We start from the raw sequence: 9810 nt of genomic DNA, 5'->3' as shown, positions 1-9810 counted from the left end.
AAGATTTCATAGAAATCAATGCTTACTTACATTTGTTTGATCAGAAGGAGTTAGATTTATGATTTTTTAGCAGGTGTTTAATGTCCCTTTAAGCATTTTCTCATAGCAGCATTAACTTTTTCATCTTCCCTAAAATAATATCAGGTGAAGAAAACTGCCTTCTCGTGTGTTTCACAAATGAAAAGGTTGAAGTAATATTCACTGCAGTATAAGCAATTGGCAGCTAAGGGGTTAGAAATCATTATAAAATATAAACATAATGTAATGACGGAACTGTAAAAATATAAAGCTGACTAGTCAAACTGTTTCCTTTTACATCAGAGGCAAATCTTTGTCTTTCATTTGTACATGATATTAAACGATTGCTTCCATAATCCTTTCTGAGGGTTCCAAAGAACTGATTTGAAAAGCTCTAAACCATTTGAAATAATTGATATCTTCAAATCCACAGTTACATGTAATTTATTATATATATTTACAAATAAATATCATGCTTTTTAACTGGATGTGTTTAACTACAGAATTCTACGCTACATTTATGTTTAGTTTATTTTCCCATTGAGGCTGCTTGATTTTTACTCTGTTCTTTTGCATTGTGTAAAGACACATATACTTTTACCTTAATTCAAATTCTAAAAGGTCTTTAAACCCAGTTTTTACAATATTTCTTTATAATCATAAGCACATTTTTCTTCTTGTTTTTGCTCTTTAAATGTTCCTACCAATCTTATCTACTGTTTATCAGTTTAATTTTTTTAATAGTTGCTTTTGAATTGTCAAAGTGCTTTGTAATTTACATGTTAATAATATAAATTAGACCAAAACAATCTCAATTGAGTTGCCATCATCATCGTCATCTAATATTTCTGTTTCCAGATAGGACCCTTTTTCGTGACTTAGTTGATGTGTCTTTAGACAGCTAAACAATTTCTCCTTTGCATGGACCTGCTGATGATGCAACAAATCGCTAGACTCTCGAAATGTCTTTCGACAGGCTGTGCAATGGAAACGCTGTTCTCCAGTGTGAATTCTCTTATGTCTGTCAAGGTGAGAGAGTTGTCTGAAATGTTTGCCACACAGAGAACAGCCAAATGGACGGTGGGATGTGTGAATAAGATAATGTCGATGAAGACTGGAGATGCGGGCAAATGTTTTTGTGCATAGGCTACATTTTAAGTGGTCAGCTCTGTAGCACTGTGATTTATGCTTGGAATGCAACTCTTTTTGTGAGAACTGTGGTTCTGTCTTGTTAATATAATCATTTACTTTTGAAGATGAAATTGACTGAGAGCAGAGAGAGGAAGAAGGAAGCTCCTCATTAATGGATTCTTCATTCATGTGCCGCTGCTTATGAACCCTAGCATTATGAAGGTGCTTAAAGCTTTTCTCACAAACGGAACACTGGTATGGTTTCTCTCCTGTATGAACTCGCTGGTGCTTTAACAGATCACTGGTGTCACGGAAACCTTTTTGACAAATGGAGCATTTGAATGGCCTCTCACCTGTATGGACTAAATAGTGGCGATGTAGGTGAGTGGCTTGTCGGAAGCGCTGGTTACAAACATTACAGGTAAAGGGCTTCATCCCTGTATGAATTATGGCATGTTTCCTCAGGTTTGATGAGTTATTAAAACATTTCTTGCATTCTCCACATTCGTAAAGCTTTTGCCCTGATGGCCCAAACTTCAAGTGCACAGGACGATGGGCTTCAAGTTCCTCCTTGGTTAAAAACCAAATACTACAGAAAGAACAGTGGAATTCCTCTGGGAAATCTTCATCATCATTAACAGTAGCAATAATGTGCACCTCTTTAGGCTTTTGCAGTACTAATTCTTCCATTCGGTTGTGTTTTTCCTGGTGTTTTTTCATATAGCAGATCCTGGAAAAGCTCTTTTGACAGACTGGACAACTATAAGGCCTCTCTCCTGTGTGCACACGGAAATGAACACGCAGTTCAGTTGAGTCTCTGAAACCCTTCGAACAAAAGGCACACCGGAAGGGGCGTTCACCTGTATGAACCAAGTGGTGACGATGTAGCTGTGACTTCTGTCGAAAGCTGCTGCCACATATATCACACACATAAGGTCTCAACCCACTGTGTATGTTTTTGTGGCGGCGCAGATTTGAAGGATCAGAAAAGCAACGCCCACATAAATCACATTCATATTGTTTGCGTCCCATCACTATGGTTGGCTGATTATTCGTTACACCCACAGTTTTCAAAAACTCTCCCATGGAAAAGGGACTACTGTCTAGTTTAGCCTGTGCTGCCTTGACACTCTTCAACATGTCATTTAAACAAGATGTAAACTCTTGCATCTTCACGTTTGAAAAGTCAGCTGCAAATGAGAAAAAAGTAATGAGAATAAATTATAAAGTTAAAGATTAATATTGGTGTCAGATACAAACAGTCTAAAGTGTAGTAAAAATATCCTATTGTGTACAAATAGTAAAACTACATAAAATAATTGATTTTGAGAGATTTATTTATAGATTAAACAGTGCATTATTCCTTGTAGCTTCATTGGTACTTTTATAAATCATTTTCTAAATTACTAAAGGAAATTTTGAGTATTTTAAGTGGTTAAACTCCATTTATATATTTTGATGGTGCAGAAAAAAAAATATATTTAACAGTCTCACCTGCTTGTCTCTCTACTTTATAAAATATACTGACATGTTGACATTCAAAACAGAGAGTGAAGTGTTGTAGTGGTGTAACATGCACTGCTTATTTAGGGCCAGACTACAAATAGCGTGGTAACTGTTGTGCGTGAGTGATAGGTTTATTACGGGTGTTTGCATGCTTCGGAAAAAGAACATGTATTACAAGTTGAATGCGTTTGCTCAAGTGCAATTGAATTTTACGCGCGTCGTTTAGTGCGACTTCAGAGCTCTGGTTAACTGTTACACTTGAATAAAAAGTGTCATCAAAAATACAATTGAAAGTACAGATATACTCATAAAAACTCTATCTAATAAAAAATATTTTAAAAAAAATATAGCAATAAAAAGTTATAAGGGCTCAAAGATATGAAGTCTCAGGTGTTAGAAAAAAAAGGACTGCAAAGGGCTTTAACATAGAGATACATACAAAGACATATCAACATATGTATATATACATATATATACAGTATATATATATATATATACACTGTATGTGTATATGTGTGTGTGTACATATGTATTTATGTGTTTTACTGTATATTTACTGTACATATTTCACATTCCAATATATATGTGTATATACCTATACCTGCATATCTATTCATATAGATATATAGGTATAGATATTTATTTTACATGAACAGTATCATATATATATATATATATATATATATATATATATATATATATATATATATATATCCTATATAATAAAAGGCCAGGTATGTTTGTCAGATGCAGTCATGCGCAGTAGAGACTGCAGAGGACAAACATACCTGGCCTTGATTAGCAGAGTAGTGCGCACTGCGGAAGCTGCCTGGTGGGTGCGTGGCCTCACGGACATTACAAGGGGGCGTTTCCTTACGGGCGTGACAATGGGCGTGGCATCACAGGAGCACGCACGAAGGGGCGTGACCAACTGGAGAGAGGTGGGAGAGACCAAAAGAGGTGGGAGAGGCCAAAAGAGAGGAGGGAAATATAGAAAGCGAGCAAAAGAGGGGGGAAGGGACGGGAGAGAGCAAAAGAGGGGGGGGAGAGAGCAAAAGAGGGGGAGAGAGAGAGCACAAAAGAGGGGGAGAGAGAGCACAAGAGGGAGAGAGAGAGCTCAAAAGAGAGGGAGAGAGAGCGCAAAAGAGAAGGGGAGAGAGAGCTCAAAAGAGAGGGGGGAGAGAGAGAGCTCAAAAGAGAGGGGGGAGAGAGAGAGAGCACAAAAGAGAAGGGGGAAAGAGAGCACAAAAAAGAAGGGGGAGAGAGAGAGCTCAAAAGAGAGGGGGAGAGAGAGCTCAAAAGAGAGGGGGAGAGAGAGAGTGCAAAAGAGAGGGAGAGAGCTCAAAAGAGAGGCAGAGAGAGAGCTCAAAAGAGAGGGGGGAGAGAGAGCACAAAAGAGAGGAAGAGAGAGAGGGAGAGAGAGCTCAAAAGAGAGGGAGAGAGAGAGCTTAAAAGAGAGGAGGAGAGAGAGAGCTCAAAAGAGAGGGGGGAGAGAGAGCGCAAAAGAGAGGGGGAGAGAGAGAGCACAAAAAAGAGGGAGAGAGAGCTCAAAAGAGAGGGGAAGAGAGAGAGCTCAAAAGAGAGGGGGGAGAGAGCTCAAAAGAGAGGGGGAGAGAGAGAGTGCAAAAGAGAGGGAGAGAGAGAGCTCAAAAGAGGGGGAGAGAGCTCAAAAGAAAGGGGGGAGAGAGCACAAAAGAGGGGGAGAGAGAGAGCACAAGAGGGGGAGAGAGAGCTCAAAAGAGAGGGAGAGAGAGAGCGCAAAAGAGAAGGGGGAGAGAGAGAGCTCAAAAGAGAGGGGGGAGAGAGAGAGCTCAAAAGAGAGGGGGGAAAGAGAGAGCACAAAAGAAGAGAAGGGGGAGAGAGAGAACTCAAAAGAGAGGGGGAGAGAGAGCTCAAAAGAGAGGGGGGAGAGAGAGTGCAAAAGAGAGGGAGAGAGCTCAAAAGAGAGGGAGAGAGAGAGCTCAAAAGAGAGGAGGGAGAGAGAGCGCAAAAGAGAGAGAAAGAGAGAGAGAGCTCAAAAGAGAGTGAGAGAGAGAGCTCAAAAGAGAGGGGGAGAGAGAGCACAAAAGAGAGGGGGGAGAGAGAGTGCAAAAGAGAGGGGGAGAGAGAGAGCACAAAAGAGAGGGAGAGAGAGAGCTCAAAAGAGAGGGGGAGAGAGGTCAAAAGAGAGGGGAGAGGGAGAGCTCAAAAAAGAGGGGGAGAGAAAAATATAAACATATAAAAAAAAACATTACAAAGTATAGCTACACTCATAATAACACTATCTAATACAACTTATTTAAAAAAAAAAAAAAACAGATTGCACACAAAAGATAAAAGGGTTCAAAGATACGAGTTCTCGGGTGTTTCAGGGGCTTTAACATTGAGATACAAACATATACATGTCTATATATGTGTACATATGTATTTATATGTGTATATACAGTTGTGCTCATACGTTTACATACCCTGGCAGAATTTATGATTTCTTGGCCATTTTTCAGAGAATTTGAATGATAACACAAAAACTTTTCTTTCACTCATGGTTAGTGTTTGGCTGAAGCCATTTATTATCAATCAACTGTGTTTACTCTTTTTAAATCATAATGATAAACAGAAACTACCCAAATGACCCTGATCAAAAGTTTACATACCCTGGTGATTATGGCCTGATAACATGCACACATGTTGACACAAAGGGCTTTGAATGGCTATTAAAGGTAACCATCCTCACCTGTGATCTGTTTGCTTGTAATTAGTGAGTGTGTATAAAAGGTCAATGAGTTTCTGGACTCCTGACATACCCTTGCATCTTTCATCTAGTGCTGCACTGATGATTCTGGATTCTGAGTCATGGGGAAAGCAAAAGAATTGTCAAAAGATCTGCGGGAAAAGGTAGTTGAACTATATAAAACAGGAAAAGGATATAAAAAGATTTCCAAGGAATTTAAAATGCAAATCAGCAGTGTTCAAACTCTAATAAAGAAGTGGAAAATTAGGGGTTCTGTTGAAACCAAACCACGGTCAGGTAGACCAACTAAAATTTCAGCCACAACTGCCAGGAAAATTGTTGGGGATGCAAAGACAAACCCACAAATAACTTCAGGGGAAATACAGGACATGTGGTGTGGCTGTTTCAAGATGCACTTGAAGAAAAATGGGCTGCATGGTCGAGTCGCCAAAAGAAAGCCATTACTATGCAAATGTCACAAAGTATCCTGCTTACAATACGCCAAACAGCACAGAGACAAGCCTCAAACCTTCTGGAACAAAGCCATTTGATGAGACCAAAATTTAGCTTTTGGCCACAACCATAAACACTACATTTGGAGAGGAGTCAACAAGGCCTATGATGAAAGGTAAACCATTCCTACTGTGAAACACGGAGGTGGATTGCTGATGTTTTGGGGATGTGTGAGCTACAAAGGCACAGGAAATTTGGTCAGAATTGATGGCAAGATGAATGTAGTATGTTATCAAACAGAACGCCTCATTTTCCACTTCTTGATTAGAGTTTGAACATTGCTAATTTGCATTCTCAATTCATTGGATATCTTTTTATATCCCTTTCCTGTTTTTTTACAGTTCAACTACCTTTTTTGCACAGATCCTTTGACAATTCTTTTTCTTTCCCCATGACTCAGAATCCAGAAACGTCAGTGCAGCACTGGATGAAAGATGCAAGGGTCTGTCAGGAGTCCAGAAACTCATTGACCTTTTATACACACACACTAATTACAAGCAAACAGATAATAGGAATTTAAAATGCAAATCAGCAGTGTTCAAACTCTAATAAAGAAGTGGAAAATTAGGGGTTCTGTTGAAACCAAACCACGGTCAGGTAGACCAACTAAAGTTTCAGCCACAACTGCCAGGAAAAATTGTTGGGGATGCAAAGACAAACCCACAAATAACTTCAGGGGAAATACAGGACATGTGGTGTGGCTGTTTCAAGATGCACTTGAAGAAAAATAGGCTGCATGGTCGAGTCGCCAGAAGAAAACCATTACTATGCAAATGCCACAAAGTATCCTGCTTACAATACGCCAAACAGCACAGAGACAAGCCTCAAACCTTCTGGAACAAAGCCATTTGATGAGACCAAAATTTAGCTTTTGGCCACAACCATAAACACTACATTTGGAGAGGAGTCAACAAGGCCTATGATGAAAGGTAAACCATTCCTACTGTGAAACACGGAGGTGGATTGCTGATGTTTTGGGGATGTGTGAGCTACAAAGGCACAGGAAATTTGGTCAGAATTGATGGCAAGATGAATGTAGTATGTTATCAAACAGAACGCCTCATTTTCCACTTCTTGATTAGAGTGTGAACATTGCTAATTTGCATTCTCAATTCATTGGATATCTTTTTATATCCCTTTCCTGTTTTTTTACAGTTCAACTACCTTTTATGCAAAGATCCTTTGACAATTCTTTTTCTTTCCCCATGACTCAGAATCCAGAAACGTCAGTGCAGCACTGGATGAAAGATGCAAGGGTCTGTCAGGAGTCCAGAAACTCATTGACCTTTTATACACACACTAATTACAAGCAAACAGATCATAGGTGAGGATGGCTACCTTTAACAGCCATTCAAACCCCTTTGTGTCAACTGGTGTGCATGTTATCAGGCCATAATTACCAGGGTATGTAAACTTTTGATCAGGGTCATTTGGGTAGTTTCTGTTGTCATTATGATTTAAAAAGAGTAAACACAGTTGATTGATAATAAATGGCTTCAGCCAAACACTAACCATGAGTGAAAGAAAAGTTTTTGTGTTATCATTCATATTCTCTGAAAAATGGCCAAGAAATCATAAATTCTGCCAGGGTATGTAAACTTATGAGCACAACTGTATGTATTTACAGACATTATTTCTGTGATATACCTTTAAGGTACATCCCTGTCTTTTCCCTGACCCTATAAGAAGGGATCAATTACGTCATTTCCTTGCCTGATTATTGAAGTGAAAACTGAGTATACTAGCTGATACCTGCTTCATCTCAACTCAGGTCACTAGAGATCACCTTTAATCTCTTTTAAGTGATTTTGCAGAAACCATCTTATTTGATCAAAGATCATTTACACTGGAGTAATTCTAACTGAAGCCTTTTGACTAAACTACTTCTTGCGCTTGTATCGATCTCTCTGACCAAACCCCATCGTCAGATTCAACAGCTGATCAGACGCCGACGCTGTGTAGACCGGAGGTGAGCCACACACTCTCTAACTGAAACATCCACAAGCTCCGCACTCAAAGTCGTTCAGGTAATTCTAAGTTTAATTACTTACCACTGCATATTTCTTCTGGATTACAGTTTACCGCTACTTATTCTATCAGTCCGTGCTACACTTAATCTAAGTTCCACATACTTACGTAGATAGCGTGTTATACCCAGAGACTGCTAGATAGGAGAGCCGTGATTGTCATAACCTTTCACAGTCCGCAATCAGCTTAGAGGTTAAGTCGCAAGGATTCCACAGAACCTGTGGGGGTGTTTGGAATTTGTCTGAGTGTACATATTTTAGAGTGTGTGTGAAGACTTTCTATGTAAAAGACTGACTTCAATATTGAAAGCCTGCAATTCTACAAAACTTAAATACAAGCAATATTTGGATAAACATATACTTTTGACTTCCATTCGAAATCTATCTTAGATGTGAGTTATCTTGTGATTCATATAAGTTCACTGTCATTCACTTCACTCCACTACTTTGTAATAAATGCTCACTGTGACTCACCTCTGTCTATAGCTGTGTATAAGGGGTTTGTTCACAAAAGAGCAACAAATTCTCATAAACATTTTGGTATCATTGGGAGAATTCATTACATAATAATCAGGCCCAATACAGAATCCAGTTTTATTTTCTTTTTCTCTGAAATAAAAACATGGATCCTACTGAGATTAAGAACGAATTCTCTAACGTATATCAGAAACTGGACTATTTAGCTCATGCATTACAGTAGGTGCAAACGGAAAATACTGCCATAAAAAATCTCTTAAAAGAATGTGTTACTACCAAACATCAGGATATACCTGAACCCCAGTTACAAGCACCATTACCCTTTACAGGTAAAAGGTCGGAATTTCGCGATTTCAAAAACGCCTGTAACCTAATGTTCTCACTTAGACCATGCACCTAACACTCAGACAGAATCAAGGGTTGCACAACAATATCCTATCTGGTCGGAGAACCACGAACCTGGGCAAACCGTTTCTTTGAAAACAACAATCCTATACTAGACTCCCTTCCAGATTTCTTTGCAGCAATGTCAAGTTTATATGAGGACTCTAATAGCCAAATTCAAGCAGAAACAAAGCTACGCTCACTTAGACAAGGAAAGAGGACCGTAGAAGAATACACTACTGATTTTCAAATGTGGGCCACAGATTCGTTATGGAATGAAATCAGCTTACGGAATCAGTTCCGTCTCGGGCTCTCAGAGACACTAAAGGATGAACTGTCTAGATTTGAGATGCCTGACACACTTTCTGGCCTCATCAAACTAAGCACAACATTAGATAGGCGTCTTAGGGAACGAAAGGCAGAAAGAGGGACTTACGAAACCACCAGTAGATGCCCTTACATTCCAACACCATCTCAAGAAAAAAGTTCAACCTATTCCATACCAATGGAAATCGGAGCAATTAAAGGACCATTAAGTCAGGAAGAAAAAAACAGGCGAAGACTAGCCAACCTATGTCTTTATTGTGGCCATAAGGAGCATTCTGTGGCTGCGTGCCCATTACTGGCAAAACAAAAGAAGGGTAAGACTTACCAATCTATCTCTTTATGTAATAACTATAAGACAACTCAACTTACACTTCCTCTCTCCTTGCAGTGGGACCAACTCCATATCCAGAGTGATGCACTTATAGATTCCGGGGCTTCAGGCTTATATATTGATTTATTGTTTGTACAACAAAATAAAATCCCCACTGTGTGTAAAAGGCAACCTGTATTCGTAAAGTTAATAGATGGTTCTATGATCCAAAAGGGTCCCATCACACTCCACACCATTCCACTACTCACAACAGTAGGGGGACATATTGAATATCTGACTTATGATATCATACCAATTGAAAAACACAGTTTAATTCTGGGATATACTTGGCTAACTACACATAACCCAAACATTAACTGGACAGAAAATACATTACAGTTAACCTC

At 39.2% G+C, this 9810-nt stretch overlaps 1 protein-coding gene across 1 annotated transcript; it reads right to left on the bottom strand.

Annotated features, from left to right (window-relative positions):
* Positions 1-446: 446 nt before the first annotated feature.
* Positions 447-2327, bottom strand: LOC128638571 (zinc finger protein 271-like). Its single transcript, XM_053690607.1, has one exon. It carries the CDS (start codon positions 2317-2319, stop codon positions 814-816), a length of 1506 nt encoding a protein of 501 aa, XP_053546582.1. The 5' UTR covers positions 2320-2327; the 3' UTR covers positions 447-813.
* Between the last annotated feature and the right edge of the window lie 7483 nt (positions 2328-9810).

The sequence above is a fragment of the Bombina bombina genome, chromosome 8 (genome assembly GCF_027579735.1).
Source record: "Bombina bombina isolate aBomBom1 chromosome 8, aBomBom1.pri, whole genome shotgun sequence".
NCBI lineage: Eukaryota > Metazoa > Chordata > Amphibia > Anura > Bombinatoridae > Bombina > Bombina bombina.
Note: the sequence above shows the minus strand (reverse complement) of the source record. Positions and strands in the feature narration are given on the sequence as shown.

Excerpts from the sequence above, each read along its gene's own strand:
- LOC128638571 (XM_053690607.1), bottom strand. The coding sequence starts at position 2,319 with ATGCAAGAGTTTACATCTTGTTTAAATGACATGTTGAAGAGTGTCAAG.